This window comes from Xiphias gladius, chromosome 23, assembly GCF_016859285.1.
Source record: "Xiphias gladius isolate SHS-SW01 ecotype Sanya breed wild chromosome 23, ASM1685928v1, whole genome shotgun sequence".
NCBI classification, from domain to species: domain Eukaryota; kingdom Metazoa; phylum Chordata; class Actinopteri; order Istiophoriformes; family Xiphiidae; genus Xiphias; species Xiphias gladius.
In genome coordinates, this window is record NC_053422.1 from 7007428 (window position 1) to 7027721 (window position 20294).

General features: G+C 41.0%; 1 protein-coding gene across 5 annotated transcripts in view; it reads left to right on the forward strand.

The window, feature by feature from the left end:
- The window catches only part of pdgfc (platelet derived growth factor c), a 44906-nt gene extending 28110 nt beyond the window's left edge, over positions 1 to 16796 (forward strand). For 3 of the 5 annotated variants that reach the window (XM_040120827.1, XM_040120828.1, XM_040120826.1), the window contains 5 exons: positions 705 to 897; positions 5483 to 5663; positions 13796 to 14003; positions 14243 to 14463; positions 15624 to 16796. In XM_040120827.1, coding sequence (XP_039976761.1) covers positions 705 to 897; positions 5483 to 5663; positions 13796 to 14003; positions 14243 to 14463; positions 15624 to 15737 — 917 coding nt within the window. In that variant the 3' untranslated portion in view covers positions 15738 to 16796. The remainder of the gene's footprint in view (positions 1 to 704; positions 898 to 5482; positions 5664 to 13795; positions 14004 to 14242; positions 14464 to 15623) is intronic. The other 2 variants (XM_040120829.1, XM_040120830.1) reach the window with 2 other exon arrangements.
- The last annotated feature ends 3498 nt before the right edge of the window (positions 16797 to 20294 follow it).

Genomic DNA, 20294 nt, shown 5'->3' on the forward strand with positions numbered 1-20294 from the left:
GGCAGTCAATGGTCCCAAAGGGCATTAATGGCTTAATGAGAGGAGCTTGGTGAAACCGATCAGGCCATGTTCCCTTTGAGCTAATGTTTTAGATTCATGGAGTCGTGATAACAACACACAGTTAAACACAAGACCATATACATGCAGATAAAATGGCACCATACAAGTTTATGATTGTATACCAGTGACTCAGCTTCAGGTCCAGACTGCCTTTCATGGGGCACCATGGGGTCAAATGGAAAGAAAATGCAAAGAATCCCTGTCCCATGTCTCGCAAGCAATTTTTTAAATCCTGGAATCAATTAATATAACAAATAATATATCAATAAATGTAAGTGTTCTTTAATTGCTTTTAATTTATCTGAGATCTTTTAAAATTAGGTTGTAGCTAATCAACGGGTAAACAGCCTCAGAAAGCTTTTTGATATGGCTGCATGTTTTTATGTAACTGTGTACAGTATGTTGCATAAATATGTAGCCTAAAGGTCATTCAAAGATTTGCCAGAAGGAATCATCACCTTTTTAACTGACCACCATGTGTTAGGTTGGTTATGGTCTAAATTATAAGCTTAGTGTGCAGCTTGTCTCAAGCAAGTCATCTTTAGTCAAATTTCGATTATTGATTACTCCTGTGCTATTTGAATATATTCGTACCGATCACTTTAATTACATGCTTTATTCGTTGTGTTTGGCTTCTGTTTTAGGAGTGCAAGATTCCCATCAGGAGAAGATTATAACAGTGTCCGGAGAGGGAATGGTCCACAGCCCAGACTTCCCAAACACTTATCCCAGGAATACTGCGTTGACCTGGAGACTAGTGGCACCCAGCAACATGAGGATCCAGCTCAGCTTTGATGAGAGGTTTGGTCTGGAGGACCCTGAAGATGGCATATGCAAGTAAGAGCATTGCTAATACATTGACACTAGTATCTCTGTATAAATACAGGTAGATCAAAATACATTTTTTTCTTTTCTGCCTCATGAAGAAAGATCACACTTGATTTGTGGGGCAATGGTCAAATGGTTGGTGATCTTATCGGCTGTTCTATGCTGACAGACTACATGAACATACATTAATGAATGAAGAATAACCTACGCCAGCAGTCAGAAGCAGTAATGTGCGCAGTCTTTCATTAAGAGTTTCCTCCGCTTGCTTGGCAAGCTCTCATCAGATGTGATCTACCCCAGCTGGTATGCCAGATACGTGTTGGTCTGAGATAAAGATGTGTCCTTCCTGTGTTGTAGCCCCTCTTTAAAGATTTAGAGTCAGAGTGTGGCCATTTGTGAAATTGCCTTAGGTCTGCTGTGGCAGCTCGTGAATATTGAAAACCCAGCAGCAGAGTGATTTGTTTTGCCCAAGACACCATCATGACGTAGTTCAGACCGGCATATTTTACTTGATTCAGTCGATATTTTTAGCTGCTCACGTGATTGTTCGAAAGACACGTGCTTCACCCTCTGACTGGCAACACATAAACACAAACACGCACATATACATACACTACATCATCTACTTTGCTGAGGAGTTCACTCTCAATTACTGCCTGGGTTCGCCTCTGTTTCTATTGAATTTAAATAGGGATTCCAAGCCCCAACAATCGATTCACTCTCGGTGCATTATGCTCACTGCCCTGCTGTCAGTATATCACAACTGACTGGTTAGCATGGAGGAGCCCAATCAGGGGAAGGTGGAGAGGCGCTGGGGGAGGGTGACCTCACTCGTCATTCCTTGAGAGCCCCCTAATGGATGGCAAGGTGAATAACAGCCATAGCAGTGTTCTACAGAGCTACCGAGGATTAGATGATGGACCTGGCAGCACTGGAAGAACATGTATCTTTTAACTGAATCTAGGAAATTAAAGGAATATGTGGTCATGAATCAGTATGCCTCTGTTCGAGTGTCAGTTCCTGTGCATTCAATTACATTGATCAGTGAAGTTTTTGCGATTCTGACTGAGTCTGGTCTGTAAGAGGTGGGTCGCAGCTGATTCAACTCTCTAAAGTGCTGTATCGTGCTGCCATCCAGGATTCATGCCTCGGTTCCACATTACACCTTCCATATCGTGGCTTTCTTGGTCGTTGTCAGTCAAACTAAAAATCAGAATGTGAGTGCAGGTAATCGGAGCCCTCCATCACACGTCTGAGGTGGGCCGCGTTGCCGTTGTCGAATGAGGTTATTGTTGCTGTCAAAAACCCGTGAGGGAAAGTTCCGCAGTGGGGCAGGGTGCAGATTGACAGCTTTTGCACCATCCTGCCTTCACAAGACTGCACTAGTCAGCGTCCTCAGGGAGAGGGGTGAGAGACAATAACAACATCCTTTTCCAGGGTCATGCAGGTCATCGCCGTGTCTACCGCTCCAGTTCTCGCATTTTTCACTCTCCTCGCCGCCCCCTCCAACCGGGGGCCCAACAGGTTTTGGTCAGATCTCAAGATACACACTCTTGGCAGGGTTGGCAGACAAATGAGTGCAGCATGCAGTCACTAGCAGAAACAGATGCACATTCACAAGTTTATCTGCTTGTGTTTTTTTTTCTCACTCAAACACGCACTCACTTTCTCCCTGTCCCACATACACACACTCACATACGTAAACCTTTGGCCTAGTCTGCATATCTACTTTGTCTTTCATGAGTGTTTAAACATTTATTCACAATATTTCCGGGTAGACCTTCATAGCAGTGGTGTTACAGCATTAGACATTCGTACACAATGTTAGTGAAGCCCTCCTCTTACGCTTGTGTCACTGCAATGTGTGATGCAAATAAACACGACGGTAATCTCCTGTCCAGTGATTCACAGAAAGGGCCGGTGATAAAACAAACAACAGTGGGAGATGTGTTCGGCTCCGGTAGCAAGCCTGGAGCGAGAAGTCTCTGCTAAGATGAGAGGGAGGCTGCGTAGCTGAGATGCTCATCTGCTATTCTGTTTGTCTGTGGCACGATGAAAAGCATTCTTACCAAATCCACTGGAGGAGAGGCATATTGGAGAGGGATTGGTCTTGCTGCTGTTGGCATGGCAGCAGAGTCGTGCTTGACGGCTCACAGATAGGACTGTTCTCAGAAAGGCATTTATGCTCCCTGTCTTCAGTCTGAAAGGAAAGGGCTAAAAAAAAAAACAACGTTTGTGTAGCTAATATGCGTCATCTCCGTGGTAGAAATTGTATCTATTAATAATGCACAAGGAGAAATCTATGTAGAAGAAAGCTTTGTGAATATTAAACACGGTTTCCTTGCAGTGCGCAGGAAGGTAATCCTTTCTGGTAGTACCACATACTGTACAAGATTCCTTTGCCTTTCTGCTCCTGTTCACCGTGACTGTACGTACAGTTTGGTATATATGTCAGCGCATTTGTAAATCTGAGAAACCGCTGTTCGACATGGTGATTCTGAACACATGGCGATGTGTAATGATCAGGGCGTCCTGCATTATTGATGAGCCATCTGTCAAAGCTCTGGAGCTGTCTGAGGGCTGAGTTTTGGAGAGGAAAGCTTCTCTCTTCCCTGAACTCCAGCTAGAAAGCAGGAGGAAGCTAAACTGATATGTTATCCTTTTCCAAAACCATTTCATGCCAGTCTGGTCAGGATTTATGTACATATATGAATGTTTTACAGGTTCATGCAGTTGTCTAACATTTGTACATTTAAACCGTGAATATATGGTTTTTCAAAAGAAGAGTTTCAATTTACCTTTCCCAATAAGTTTGTTTGTGCAGATTACAAACTTCCTGTATAACTCTCCAAATCAAAGGCAGCAGAGTCGATAAATCTATCGACACCCCCCTCCCCTTAAGTTTATTTAACATCAGAGAAAATCCATTTTTAGTCTTGCTCATGTCCCTCTATGTTGTTTTATTGAAACCAGCTTGAACTGAATCTGTCAGCCCTGTGCAAAATGTAAACAATGTCTTTGAAATCCAAATATCCGAATTGGCAGCACTGAATGAGAGGTTAGCGTGCCTGTTGACGCAAATGGCAAAGTGATTAATCCCAGACTGTAAAGAGTCAGTGAAACAAGGCCATATTCAATGTAGCACAGCCACTGGTTACACACACAGGTATAAATAATAAAGGCTGAACTCCTGAACTGTGTGTCTTAAGTGCTGAGGTTGGTCGATGTTAGCCTTGGCACGCCAAAGGAGCCTGGAGCCCAGCCATACGCTTCTGCACTTCATAATGTTTACTGGTATTATGGGTTGGCAGGGTGGCCAGCGGGGAGAGAGACTGTCATGTAATTACAGGGTCGCAAAGTTTGATCCCCGAAACAAGCAGAATGGTGCTTTTATTTCTATTTTTTCTCAAATGAAATTTATGATATCATTTTGTTGAGTGGCATTCATGAGACTAAATAATTGAAAGCTGTATGTTAAAACTTAGTATTATTTATGTTATTGTGTTAAAAATAACTATTAATTTAAAAAATGTATGGTATTTCTGGCAGATACAATGTTTGGTTTTCAGCTACCAATGGCTTCTTCTGCGACTTTCAGTGATTGTTATGCTTGTAGCCAGGAAAATAACTGTGTAATTTAATGTCTTTTGCAGTCCAATTACATTGACTCTTTCTATGGTTACTGAAAAGGACTTGCTGACAGTGAAAATGGAAATACAGTTCTGAATACTCGATACAACAGAAGTTAAGAAATAAAAGCACATAACTGCAGAACTGTTTGGAAAAATGCTTTCATAGATCTATTCATACTGTACTTTTTTTTTTTTTGTATATCTAAACCTACGAGGCTACAATGATTACCCAACAATGGTCATTTAATTTCAGTGATTTACAAAGTGAGTTTTGCAGATAACTGAGAATTTGTTTTGGAGTCCAAGAAAACAGACCTGCAGCTTTCCCACAGTCAACATACAGTAGTGTAACAAACTCAAGGTTTAATATGAGACTCTATTTCAATGACAACAGGTAGCACCGGTGTAATAGGCCTGTCGGAAGGCCGCATCAGTGGACATTAACCACTGAACAGTGAGAGCAGCCGCTTGTGCTGCACTGTCAACCAACCTGAGATTTGTCCTCAATACACTGGCAATCTTCAGTTCATTTTCATCCATTTAATTCAGGCAGTAAATAACAGAGACAAATCTCATCTCCGACACTGAGAAACTGTAACCTGCTGATGAAGATATTTATTTTATTTTTTATTTTTGATGAGGTTAAACCTTTATTTCCCTGGGCAGCTTTATTGATATTAACAATCTCACCTTCCGAAGGGCAAGGCAGAGCTGAGCAGACAGCACCATGGCAAACATCAAAAGTGCTGACAGACTTAACAAGCCAAGACATAATTACAACCGCAAAAACTAGCATGCATATGAAAGCTCACTCAAAGCCTGTAGTAGCTGGAAGCTGTGGTGCAACTTGAATAAAGACAATTCCATGATAACGGAACAGTCTCGGAGTGGACCCAATAACAAGCGATATCTTAGAGACCAAAATAATCTCTTCCTGCGCTTTCTCCGTCTAACTCTACCAGGTACGACTTTGTGGAGATAGAGGATCTGACTGAGAAGGCCATCCTGGGTCGTTGGTGCGGGTCACAGTCGGTACCAACTAGTTACACTTCCAAGGGCAGTCAGATCAGGATCCGCTTCATCTCTGATGAGTACTTTCCCTCTGAGCCGGGATTCTGCATCCAATATTCCCTCCTGCCTGTGGTAAGTACAGTATCAATGGTCAGTAATTTTAAAAAGTGTGCGCTGAGAGAGGTTGAGCACTTAGTTGTCATAGCATCTCTCTGCCTCTATCTCCAACCTCAGGGAGTTCCCATGGGAGTAAGCAATTCCTCTCCATGTAAGCACAATTAACATAATTTGCGTGTTGCTTAACATTGTCCCGTAATTTGCAATCATCCATTCCTGCCTTGATGTTTCCAAGGTTTAAAGCAGCACTGGGGAGGACTTGTGTTGAACATCTGTACAGTCATTTATTTTTATGTTATGAAGATACACAAAAGCCAGGACATCTCTTATAAACCAAAACGTTCACAATCTCTGCAATGACAGTGGTGAGTATGATTATACTGTATAATCCAAGATGCCAACGTATAGGTATGGGAGCCAAAACTACAGCGATACCTGAGTTCTCCTTCAAGAATTAAGACAGGACTTTTCTGTAATAGACCATGGAATAGTTCTAATACATTTGAAAGCAACAAACATATCAAAAGTACACTTGCTTATATGCTACCTCCTCGAGCTACAGATTACAGATTCAGAAGTTACAGAAGTTTTTCAATAATCACTTCTAATGTCTCAAACTGTAATTTTCTCATTGGCTACTATGGATTCTACTTTTAAATAACTGTTATGTTCTCCATTATTGTTCTATATAAAACAATATACCCTCTGAACTCGTAGTGCATCTATAGATCCAGTCAGATAAGTCTGACAGACGAGTTGTCTCGGTGTCACAGGTGGTGTTGCTTGAGACTGAAATGGAGAAAAATAAGTAGCCTCACATTCACAAAGAGGTCCTCTGACCCCCAGGGGGATCCATTCATGCCCCTGAAATGAAAGTAGGAATTAAGAGATAAAAGTGCTTTTTGTGTGGAAAATTGTCAGGCTGGTGTCTGTCTGTTTCATTTTCTGTTCACATTTTATCATCACATACAGTGGCTCAAAAGTAATACCTTTTTAATGTGTTTTTACAGTACCCCACTTCGCAAAGATACCCCCGTTTTCACTCCGTACTTACTACTGAAATATATGACATAACGTAACCAGCGTTTCTTTCCGTTTTTCCCCGGTGTTTCTCCCTTTCACTTGTCTTTGCCTGTTATAGAGACTATAATCACTAGTTCCATCCCTCATTAAACTTTGTTTCCATTCACCTCTTAGACTTTTGGCAGACACTAATCCAATAAGCCTATACTCGCTCTAAACTCCCTCAGTACATCACGGGATACTGAAGAGCACAAGACACAGACAACGATTGTAGCCATGAAGTTTGTGTGTCAAGTGTGATCGTGTATGACTAAAAAAAAAAAATAAAATAAAATAAAATAAAGACATTAGCTAAATATCAGTGGGTGGAGCCAAAATACAGTAGTAGAAATTGTTATGTCTCTAAGTCAACTTACAGCCACGCTAGTTGCTATTTGTTGTGGCCAATTTCCCGTCGCTACTTTGCGTTAACGTAGCTAGCTAACCAGCGAGCTCTGTCGCAGGACGGCGTTTCCATCCTCCTGTCTTCCCTACGAAGCTGTGATTGGGCAATTGCTTTCGCAACCGAGGCCCTACAGGCCGTCAGTGAGTAAAGCGCCAGCCCTATTTGTAACGTGTGATGTTCAGAGGTCAACATCCAGCTGGGCTAGCTCAACATCGCCTTACCAGAAACGCTACAGTTCTTTGGCCCCACCCATTGACTTTTACACGGAACCGGTCAGATTATATTTTGCCTCCAGAGCAGATCTGCTTCCAACAGTGTGCTTGCATAACTACTGTAAAAGTCAAACATCAGAAAAAAAAAAAAAGACTTCTTTGCCTGTGTAAATCTGGCTGTCTTTGTCTTAATCCATCCTTCTTTTCTTGTTGTTCGTTCTCTTTCACTTTCTGGCTTTTTCCTCGTCCTGGTCTTCAGACCACACACACACACGCAGAATCCCTTCGCCCCTGCTCCCCTCACTGACAAAAGCCTACAGATCAACTGAAGAGACAACTGCCATGTTTTAACCTGTCATGTTTTAGTTCTGTTCACTTGCTTTAAGTAAACAGCTCTGCTTCCCATTAATCCCTAATGGCCCGCAGCACTGTGAAATCTGACAAGCACAAGTAGGCAGCTGAGGACACTGATGGTGATTTGCAGTCCCTCCGTCACATTGAATTCTTTGATTCAAAAGATTTTTGATTCTTTTATTCCTCAAAATTTTTTCACTCTTAAGACAGATGTCTTAAGAGTGAAAAGCTGCCTTCAAATCAAACAATAAAGGAAGAAACATCAAGAAGAGGGATCTCTCCTCCAGGGAGGGCAGACATGCAAATGTTTTCTGTATTTACAAAACATACAGAGCAGAATAATAATTATACAATTAGACTAACTGACAATATGATGACAATGTTAGTTGGATAACTTGCAAACATGTGTACCTGATTTTCAGAAATGTTAACTTGTTTTACTCACAAACCCTTTTTATTAAAAAAAAAAAGCCCAATTAAAATTCATAATAATATAATAATATTATAAGAATTATACAATAAAAATACATCTAAAATTGGCAGTTTTTTAAACTAATTAAAGAATAATCTGATCATAGAGTCAGTAAAGAAAGCGCTTTTCACATTTCACTTTGTACAAAAAAGTATTGAGGTTAGATATCCAGCCCTCTTAAACAGTTATCTATATGAGAACATATTGGATTAATACTTTAATGATTATGTGAGGGTTAGTGTTGAAATTGGTGATAAGGTCAGATGAAAAACGGCGTCGGCGTTAAACAGGCTCAACTATATGATTAAAGGATTAACTGTATTCCCAGGCGTTACCTTCGACGCCGTGCGCAGGGAACCACGTTTGACCTAATTCTGAATATTTCAGAAAAACTGGAGGATTAAGTGTTCTCTTCCGGGTTGAGAAAACTCAACTACTTCTTAAATAAACCATAAAAAAAAAAAGTACCAATTAGATAAAAATGCATTGGGATGGGGCTGTTTTTCGGCCTCAAGGAAGTTGAAGTTTACTAGATAAATGGTTTTCACAGGACAGCAACATTTAATACCTTTAATATTTTTTCTGAAATACTTTTAAAAAAATATTAAGGATGTTAGGGAATCTTAAACTCGAATTAATTTGTTTACAACAGAACGAAAGCATTTTGCTGCTGCGTTCAAATGTCTGCCTCTGACTGTTGGATGGAACAGGAGGCCGAGTTTGTGTTTCATGTTCCAACTCTAGAAGGTGTGGAAACCATGAAGGGGGGAAAAGGAAGCGTTGGCCTCCTCACGTTCAGTCTGGCTTCGCTTTGAACCTTCCTCTGACAGAGAGGGAGCATGCTAGAACAGCAGCACTCTGTTTCCTCTGTGGTCAACCAGCAGCTACTGAAACCTCGTGCCACGCAGGGGCCAGCACTTTAGTTTATATTTAAACAAGCAATAATTCCTCCCCCAGCACTTCCATGGAATGGAAGGGGGGAAAAAATAAGAGCTGGTCTGTAATTCATAGGAAGAGATTTTGGGGAAAGCGAAAGGGCCGAGGCAAAGAGGTTGTTAAAACACAGCAGAGAGGGAGTCTTTTGAAACAGAGTGTGAGGGATGTTGAGTGGTGGGAGCCGTGGGTTAAAGGAGCAAAGAAAACATACATCCATGTCTCTGTGAGGTCTCGGCCCAGAATTAAGCTGCACTGGTTGGCGTGAAGATCACTCCACCGGCTTGGTATGTTTTAATGCATGGAAAAGAGTTTTACACTCTCTGGATGTAAATCCCTCGTGTTGTGTTTGCCTGGATAACAGCACAAGCTAAGCTGTACTAGTTGAATGGGAACAGGGAGACTTGCAAAGAGGGAGACAGGACAGAGGAAGTAGGGACTAAAGTCCTAGCTAAAGCAGATGGTAAAGACTGGCAAAGCCATGCAGGAATCTTACTGCTGGCATGAAGAAATTGAAGTCTGTTTTTACACCAACCTCAATTGCAGCATGTGGCGTATAGTGAGAGAAAATAACACTTTTTTCACGCACAACAGACCGTGTTGCTTACTCAAAGCTCTCTTGTGCAAGGAAGTGGTTTGCAGCTTCATGTAAAAGAGAAGATATTGTTTTCCAGGGTTCTCCCAAGATGCTATTTCAGAACTGTCATCTCAACATAGTTAGCTGAACCTGTCATTTTAGTTACCAGAAATAAAATCATGTGGCTGTGCTTCATACGAACAAAGGGAAATGGAAATGAGGTAATCACAGCTTGAAAACCAGGTTATTTTTTTGGGGGGGGGGGGCTCAGAGAGCTCGGTAGTGATAAGAGGTACATTACGAGATTTCTGTGTCAAGTCACATAAAAAAAATATATATATATATATATATATATATATGTATATAATGTCTGCTATCTGCTTCTATTGTAGTCTCACAACTGAAAATGTCTGAGATGATTGGCCAGAGGACATAACACTCCACTGTGCCTCTAAAAAGCGCCCACAATCTCCCAGCCTGCCTTGGGCTGCAGGCTCAGCTATTTTTTTCATAAAAGGTTGACACGATCAGCATTTATCAGGTTAACTCCTTTTATTAAGGCAGATGCCAGTCTGGGTTTGAGTTTAATACCTCAAGTCTAAACTGCCACCAGGTTGAATGTGTCCCTATAAGGTTAAAGACTTAGCATCACTTCAGAGAGAGTGAAAGTTCCAACTTCTGGTGATTTTAGCATATTTCTTAGGAAAGTTATGCAAAAAAAAAAAAAGATTATAGTTTAGTCATTACAAGCGACTTACATTATTGCCCCACATTCCCACATTAGGTCTATTTGAGGTTTGGCGTCTTTTGAGGGGAACTTCAGGGGAGGAGTCGGAAATTCAGTTACCAACCCTTCAATTTCTAACCAACCCATTCTGCCACCTGAGCTAGAGTCGCCCAGTCATAGACGGCTCAATATTTATCATCAGAGTACTGTATTTTCTTGAGCATTTCAAAATCAACTCCAGAACAAAAGGTTGTAATCATATGTAAAAATACATTTTAAATTTTATGTTGTGCTGCTGCGAACCTCTTACATACAAGAAGCCTAATTTGTAACGGCACCATGTCGACCCCAGTCCTTGAAACGCTGCTACCGCACAGTGGCTTGTATTTATGCAGGGGACACTTGGATTCAGGAAATTCTTTTCCCTGTGAAATCTATGTACTTGCCAGTGTCTGAGCTTTTGGTTAAAGGAAATAGGCAGTTTTTTCCTATGCTAGAGAGTTTGTTTTCATACTATAAGACACTTAGACACAGGACGCTGCACCAGGACCTGGACTGACCTGAGGGCTCGGTGGGCACAAGCCGCATCTGTCATCTCCACATTTTGTGCTGTGTGAAATAAGCATCCTGTTTTTTTGAATCCGCTCCGAGCCTTTGTTGATAGTCACTCCAATCACTCTGCTTCAAACCTTTCTCTTTGTGCGTTCTTGAAATCGTCTTACCAACGCAAAAATGACAACAAATGAAGACCTTGTGAGTTGTGGTTATTACAAACAGCTTTCCAATATTCGCCATTTAAACTTTTCGATCATCAATCTATCATTATCTAGAATTACAATGAATCATTTATTGCGCTTTACCCGAGCCTACTTTGAAAGCCCTTTGTACTCTTTCTCTACTTGACAATTGTTTTTTTTTTTTTAACTCATTCCAATATATGTGCTCATACATCAAGTCTTTATGTGTCAAACTCGACACACAGACACTGCTCTAAGGTCATGCCAGCTGAAGTTGGTGGTCCATCAAAGACCTTTGTTCCTGAATTTCTTAAACGGGAGTTCTCATCCGCTACTCATAGCTTTGCTCACACCATCTTGATGTGTCTCTGAAGGATTGCCCGGCCTCCCCATCTGAAGCCGAGCTCGCAGAGCGCCACTAATTTGGGGAGTGCTGCACCGTCGATATTCACAAGCTGTTAATGGCTCCTGCTCAGTGAAAGGGCTGTTCAGTTCTCTCTTACGTACTGTATACTTCCATGGCGCCGTATGACCGGTCCTTTCTTGATAAATATTTCTCTCATATTTTTGTCTGTTTATCCCAGTAGGTGCCAAATAAACCAAAGATATGCTCAGTGGTTATAAAGGCAGCCTCATTACAATGAGTCAGATCTGTGGCATGAACACAGCTGTGCATCAGCTGTGTTTTTGTAGCCTGTGGTGCAGCAATGTCAAACCACTGGCATCTTATTTTAAAGTCTACGCCAAAGGGGATTGGATTCTTGGATTCTGAGTATTTTACGTGGACTCATGCTGTCAGTAAATCTTAGGGGTGTTTCCTGTTGGACACCTATTATTCAGTGTGAAAATACCAATACACTTGACTACCCAGGTAAAAAAAAAAAAAAAGGGACTACATCCACCGTAAATATCTCTGCTGTCTCAACTGGTACCCAGCTGAAGCACGCTGTATTTACTCTGGAGTATTTTAATGGTATCTCTATGGAAATACTACGCGGTTTCGATATCTGTATTCTTGTGAGAAGAAAACACTGAAATTAAATTTTATTTCAATTTTGCCACTCTTTGATGGATAACTTTTGTCCAAGTGGTTTTACAGTGCCACGAATACAAACATTTTTAGCATCTGTAGTAAGTAGTAAATAATAATCTAACCACAAATCCTTGCTCTGTCAGTGATATGGCTTTTTCTCCTCTAGCCCCCATTTCTCACTGGATTCCTTTCTAATTCTTCCTTGTAAGTCATCAAAGGGAAGATACAGATTCCCGGAATCCTTTTTTCCCTTTTCAAACATTTCTGCCTTCCCAAAAGCTTTAAGACCCAGCTGCCAGCAGCCAGTGTTTTCAATGCTCCACAAGCTGCATTTTTTTGTAAGTGTCACAATGTTGCCTTCTACCTGTCAGTCACAAAAGATTAGAGAGACCAGCGAGCTGACGTGTTGGACAAACGCAGCGTCACAGGACTGAAAGGTTTAACAGATTAGCCCCTTCTCCCGTGGGAAGACCAACACCCCAGGTATCAATCTTCTCTGTGACTGCACGCTGTAGCCTGGGGAGCTGGGAGCTTGAAACAAATAGAACTGCTGCCTGCGAGAACTTCAGGGACAAATGTTGTTATGCAAAGTGAGCAGAGGAGCTGAGAGAGATGTGATCACATCTGACAACTTAAAAAATGATGCCATTAATTCACTTGGCCTCTCGACTTCAGTGCGTGGAAGCAGTTCATATACAGTGCAGTCGGTACAATCTGAACCTTGTTGGAACTGAGCTTCACAATGACTCTGCTATTTCTTCACAACTGCTGCTTATAAATGGTGTCCCATCCTTACACGAAGAATACCAGACTCCGGCACACCTATTACAGGGAAAACTGAGCTGTCAGGTCTAATATTTTATTAAAATATGAATTTGTCTGTGACGGAGTGTTTATCTAGCGCATTGATCAAGGCAGGAATGCTTCGCCAAATATCGGTCTGTCTGTGATCTTCAGGGGCTCTAGTCACAGTGCTGCCACACATTACCAGGTCTAAAACATAGAGCTTAAATCGGGCCCCAGCTGGCCCGGGCCGTCATGGTTTCTGTTTAACTCAACTCAGATCCAAAACCACTGTAGCAGTTAATGAGCCTGAACCCAATTTAAACCCTTTTTTTTTTTTTTTTCATCATGACAGAAAATGTGCCATTGCAAAGTCAAACTTCCCTTCTTTTTATACCTTAACAGTTTTCCGCAGCGTACGCATAAAACACATCTTGTCAATGTTTACAAAGTTGTTCCTTCTGTGTAATTTTCCCTGTTTTAGTATTCGTAACCCAGAGCCAGCTTACAAGCTCTTAAATGTCACAGAAAGTGGCTAGGACGTAAGTCTCCTGAGGCTGTTGGTGCAATGAGGCGGTTTTGGGTGTGGAAAGTGCATGCCATGCATGGCAAACTTCATGAAGTTTGAGAGAGTTTTACCTAACAGGAGATTTCCGTGGCACACAAGCGGAATATAATCTTCCGGCAGAGAAAAGGGAAGACTTTTTTCAGTGTGCAAGTCCCTCAAAAGCTGAAGAAACCTACATCTAACCCACATTTTTCTGTTGTAACTTTATAGATAAACGCCGTCTTTTTTGCTCAAATGGCTTTTCTGCTACGTCTCTCTTCATCATCTGTTGGTTTTCCTGCAGAGTGTGTCAGAACCAGAAGTTCCTGCAGTTCTCCCTCCATCCCTGCAGGGTATCGAGGAGCTGTCAGAGGCTGTGGCGGAGCTGAGCACCGTGGAGGACGTCATGAAGTACCTGGAGCCAGAGCGATGGCAGGTGGATATGGAAGAGTTGTACAAACCTACGTGGCAGGTTCTGGGGAAATCCTTCATCCATAATAAGAAAGCCAAAGGTAGGACATTTTTAAATTATACATGAACCAATTCTAAGCTAAATACAGTAGTCAAGAATGTAATGGAACTGTTTAAAATTCAATACAATAGTTAGATATAGACATATAAATGTGTTTAATATTAGAAAAGCCTCAAACTGCTTAAAAGTGCTATTTGTGCTGTAAAGAATGTGAGAAAATGCGGGGGAAGTTTCTTTGGAAATGAGCGATCCTGACCCTGTCTTCTCTGTGTCTTTGAGGAGGGGCTGATCTCAATCTGTTGAGAGAGGAAGTTCGACTGTACAGCTGCACTCCGCGCAACTTCTCTGTGTCCCTGCGCGAGGAGCTGAGGAGGACAGATGCCATTTTCTGGCCCAGCTGCCTCCTGGTGAAGCGCTGTGGTGGAAACTGTACCTGCTGCTCCCACCGCTGCTACGACTGTCAGTGTGTCCCCACCAGAGTCACCAAGAAATACCATGAGGTAGATGTCAAAATAGCAACACAATGGTGACGCTCATCTTCTAAATAATTTCTCACGTTTGACCACAAAATGACCTGAAAGCCACTTATTTTAGAAAAATAATAAAACAACAATACATTTACCTACTTTTTTCAAGAAAAGGAAATCAAACATTCCAGGGCTTAAATCATAAAGAATTATTTATGAATTATTGCCATTTTACTACATTAAATTTCTAATTTACATACAGTTCTGAGACAAAGTGATGCTTACAGAAACCCAACCAGAAAAACCAATAGAAGAAGATCCATTGAAAACAGACATCATGGTGTTTGATTGTAAACATGTGAAATTCATGCCAACAAAAACCACAGGGCAGTTTATAGATATTGCCAAAGTAAGGAAACATGAGGATGTTGCAGTTTAGTATGTTCAAAGAAATCTAGAACCTTTTTGCCTACTAGCAGCAAAGACCATGATTGGCAACGTTAGTAGACCCTTCTGAGCGATTCGATATTTTCTCTGGCACCAGCCTTAGGGCCAAATTGTCAACTTTATATACAAGATAACTCTTCATGAAAAAAAACCAAAACATTAAATTTACAGGACATATCCTTTGATCCCGTGGCCTTTCCTTCCCTTTAACCAATATTTCCAATTGCACACAAGTTACAGCATAATGTAATTGGTTATACTGCCGTGACATTTGCCATGCAATGTACTTCAAATTGATGATTCGAATAGTTAATCTGCAGTGCCACAAAAAAAAAACTATTTTGATATTAAAGTGCGAAATATTATTGTAATTTTATTTCATTGTCAGCTAAGGAGAAGATACTTAGCTTTAAATGAACTGCAATGCCAGTGACCTGTAAGGCTTGGAAACTGAAGATCGAAAGCTAGAAATCTAAGCATCTGATGAGACCAAGTCGCCGGTATTATCAAAACTCTGTACACAAATGATAGTTTTTGTGCCACAGGTTACAAAACTCAATTTGAACCATTTGGGCCTTCAGTGAAAATCTTGCAACATGGTAAAAAAACAAATAGTCCGTTTTCAGGAATGCACAGTTACATAAAAACTGGCTTCCTTTCTGAATAACCTAGTCACCCAGCAAGCTTTACATATAGTAAGTATTTGATGTCCAGCTGTTAATTCAAGCCTCCCTGTTTTTCGGCAGGTTCTACTGTTGAAACATCGAAGCGGCGGAAGGGGCATGCAGAAGTCCATGACTGATGTGCCCTTGGAGCACCACGAGGAGTGTGCCTGTGTGTGCAAAGACGACTGGGACTGACCTCCGACATGTGTAATAGCTGCCACTGGAATCACGCGGGATATGTAAAAAATGAACCTCTGCCACCGTTGCAGCGTTCTGTATCTCACCCAGTTCCGCTGGGAGCTAACAAGATTCTCCCTTTATCCTATTGTCCTCTGCTAATTGGATGGAGCAGAACAGACTGGAATCTAATAAAACTTCTGAATGGACTTGACCGCTGAGGAATACCAATAGTGTGCTCTGAGTGCATTTTAGAGAGACAAAAATTCACTGGAGCAGATCTGGACTATTACCTATGTGCTCTGCAGACTATTTTCTTTAGCTCCTCAGAGATAATAGCATTGAGGCATTTTTGCCTCTTCTTCTTGAGGTCTTTTTTTATAGTTCAGCCAGCGTGGGCTGATAGTGTCATGGAAAATGGGAGCTTCTATGTTCAAGTACTTTTTTTTTTATGTCTATAAGTGAGCTGGCTCCAGCTGCCTTACTCCCTCTGCTCCTCTATTATTACCATCAAGGCAAAGGAAGGTTCTTTTTCATGAGCAGTCTTCCCAGTTTTACCGCAGATTAAATCTGCGGTAAAACGCAGCCAGAGCATCACTGAAACGCCTCCCTCGTGAGACTGTATTATGTGTAAATATTTCATTTACATTTCTTTTCTGTACTATTGTGCCTTTTCTACCAAAGATTCTCAAGGAGAACATAAAAGTTGCACAAGTAGAACCAGCTGGGTGTTGTCCATTACAACACTTCATTTGACCCATCAAAGCAATACTAGTGTCAAATCTGCTTGCTTCAGGAATACCTACTGTCAAGCAATCCTCGCTACATTTGAAATTGTTCATATTAGATATTTATTTGTTTAATGAAAGGGAAAATCTTGGTCCAAAATGTCTTGTTTGCAACACGTGCCACTGTTCAGTAGTATTAGCCTGCATTTTTTTTAGTCATTTCACATTTTCATTGTGTCATGGATGTTTTCCATTTTCTGTATGACAAAGTTATTTATCTCTACTTTTGCAACAACTGTTTGTGTATTTCATTGTAATGAACATCAAAAATAAATTCTTCCATGTCTGATTGGAGGTACAGTATTGGGAATAATGAACAGTGAAGAAACTCAACAAAGAAGATAGAGAAGACAATGTCAAAAAAACAAAAACAAACAAATAGCAAGTATATTTCCAGATGGTTGCATTTACCAGAGTTCCAAAGCAAAGATACCCAATGCTTTTCTCTTTATGGCATTTCTCTAAATGCACTTTACAAGTCTCTTACAGAAAATCCACAAAAAAGACTTCAAGAGAACCTACGTTAAATTAACTACTTAAAAAAATTGCCCAGTAAAACTTGAAGTACAATGAAAATGAAGTGAGTGAAAGTTTAACAACCTTCTCTAAACTTCTAATCTTTTACATAACGTTTGATGTGTTAGCTAGCTGTAAAAAGTAAACGATGAGCTAGAAAGCATAACAAGGTTATTATGATCAACACTGGCTTATTTATTTATTTACAAATTTGTTGTAAGCTCTGAGCGATTCAACAATTTATTTATGCAACATATGCAAAATTACAATATGGAGTTTGGACTATCACATTTTATTGTGACTTTCAACATGGTATCTGCATAGAAATGTGAAAAAAGAGATGATGTTTCAAACTTGGTGCATCTCACTTTAACCTTGATTTATTCATTCATCTTTTGTCTTCCATTCTTTGATTTTATTTTACTATTATCATATCAGAGGGCAAGTGAGTTGCCCAAGTGCCCCGTCTTGTGTGACCCTATAGGTCAAAAATTAAGTTTTTATCATCTTTTATTAATATCTTAAATGCCAAACCTGAACTTCCCTGCCTCTGATTTTGCATAGCTGCAAACAGTGGTGGTCAAAAAAGTTTTAGACCACCCCCAAGGTAAAAAAAAAAAAAAAAAAGGTCATCGGAAAGTCATGTTAATTTCACAGAAAACAGGCCTTTCTCAGGGACTAAGAAATCTGCAAAGGCAGTGTCAGAACAAACTGTGTTAATACACCCTCTGATGCATTATTAGGACAATACTGTACCGCAGGAAGTAGGACTGTACATTGGTATCAGAATGGTGAGGAAAAGGCAAGGAACATAGGAAGACAGACTGGCTGGTCAGAGGTTCATCCTACAGCAAGATAATGACCCAAAACAGTAGAGGAACAGAACTAGACGGTGGCTTCACAGGATAGAAGACCAGCACAGCCTCTAGACCTGAACCCCGTGGAGCTGGTTTGGGCTGAACTGGACAGAAGGTGAAAGCAAAGCGACCTACAAGTCCAACACATTCTTGGGAACTTCTGCAACAGTGTTGCGATGAATTTTCCAAACAATGATTGATGGATTCCCATTTTAGAAAGAACATCATGAGTGTGTTGGGCTGCTATATGAGTCAAAAATGTAGATTAAATGTAGGATTAAAATGATGGTGATGGTAACCATCAGGGAGTGTTAATTGGAGAATCAGGGAGACTTTAGTTTGCCAAAGTGTTTTTTCATCCTCAATGTGTTGGTGAAGAAGCTGAAACATGGCTCACAGAATCTGTTGGCTTTGTGCATGAAGGAGTGAGCCAGTAAGTTCAAGTTTGTGTGTGAGACAGGGAGAAAGAGTATGAGAGCAAATGATTTATAAAAGATCCCTTGTTACAGTATATTTGTAACTGTCTGCTAAGTCTTTTGTATGTGTGAGTTACTCTCATTTTTTGTCATATCACTTTTTAACCTAATATTACAAGCATTACCTTAAAACCTAACTACTAGGCACATCTCCCTTAATCCTTATTGACTGTATCGTTTTTATTCCACAAGCTCCTTATCAGACAATGAGCAGTGTTCATTCTCCCCCTTGGCCATCAGGTCACCCAGGAGGAGGTTCCCATTTGTCCATCTCACGCTGCTGTCCCGGCCAATTATTCTGATCTAACGTGCGCCCTTGGCAGGCATCTGCGGTGACGCCAGATGCTACTGCTTAAACCCACCGGCTCCCAGTGTGGTTTTTATAATATTAAACAGACTGCCTTCCTCAGTCGGTGCAGTGTTACTTTGCAGAGGAAAACCTCACTGCCCTGGCAGAAGATGTGACACAGCATGGGCAGTTGGTCTGGTTTCTTAGTGTGTTCGTGTATACGTGAGTGTGTACGTGGATGTGAGCAGCAACAGTCCGGCGCTTGACGCCTCCACCCTTCACCCACATGCCCCCTCTGCTCATTGCCTCCGTCGCTGTGAAACCAAAGCTGCCTCAGTCAGACTAGACCGCAGCATCATAGTATAATTTAAGTGTCTCTACTTAACACAAGAAACTACATTTTTATTCATTTTGTCTGAGGAAAAACAAACTCTTAACCAGCACCCAACTAAGAAGTTTTTAAAGCCATGACCTGTTACGACATACTTACAAAAATGAAAGAGTACTTAGCATGAATGGTAACAGCCACTGTGGGCTGAACAGACAAAGAAAAGAGTAAAAGTCAAACTTTTCTAACAGAAAATCCGAAGCGTGAAGTACATTACACAAGGTAATACGGACACGTCAGCGATGGTTACTTAGCACCACAGATGTCACCAAAGTAACAAACGACACAGAAATCTCACTGGCTGAAGTCAGTTGATGTTTTTGGAGTTTGATACTTCCTCTGACCAGAGGCTGTCTGCCTCCTCTACACACGACTCATTGACTCATTTAATGAAAACACAGAACTATCCTCTAATAAACTGCAGCTTTGACCTTACCTCTGCATATCTGAAAAGCTGAAAAGATGGAGCATCCATCACCGCCATTCCACATAATCATAAGAAATAATAAATCAAAACCCAGTGCAGCGCTTCACAGATAAAAGATTTGTCCCTGACATTCTTCTGTCAATGGAAACTGTGGAGGCTGTCTTTTCTTTGTTGTTGTTTGCTTTTTGTTGCTTTTTTTCTCATCTTATAGCTGGTAGGCAGATATTGTTACTTTCTGACAGAGCCAATCTAGCTGTTCCCCCCTCTCTCCGTTCTTTATGCTAAGCTAAGCTAGCAGAATGCCAGCTGTAGCTACATATTCAGCACACGTGCGCACGGGAGGAGCATTGATCTCCTCATCTAACTCTCAACAATAAAACGAATAAGTGTATTCCCCGAAATGTTGAAATATTCCTTTTAGTCCTCCGTTGAGTATTAGTGATTGTATACAACAGGATCACGTAAAAAAGTTCTGTCATAACAGTCTTCAGTGATTTCAGGTAAAGAAAGGACGAATGGATGTAAGGATGTTCTCCCACTTTGTTTTTGAATGTTTGCTCACTTGATTTCTTTCTACTTGTTTTGCTCAATATTGGGAGAAAAATTCCATCTGTCACACTTGTTTGCTCCCAAGAGCCTACAAACCCTCCGGCCCTGTCTCAAATCTCAACCAGCACTTTTGCCAATGGCAGCTACAACAGCGGTCTTGAAGTTTTACTTATCTCTGTCGTTTCCCATCACTGCTCACTATTCCTAGTCTACACTGTTGCTAAGTGCATATGCAGTACTTTCAAATACATGAATCTCAACTTACCTTCAAAGGAAAACTAACAT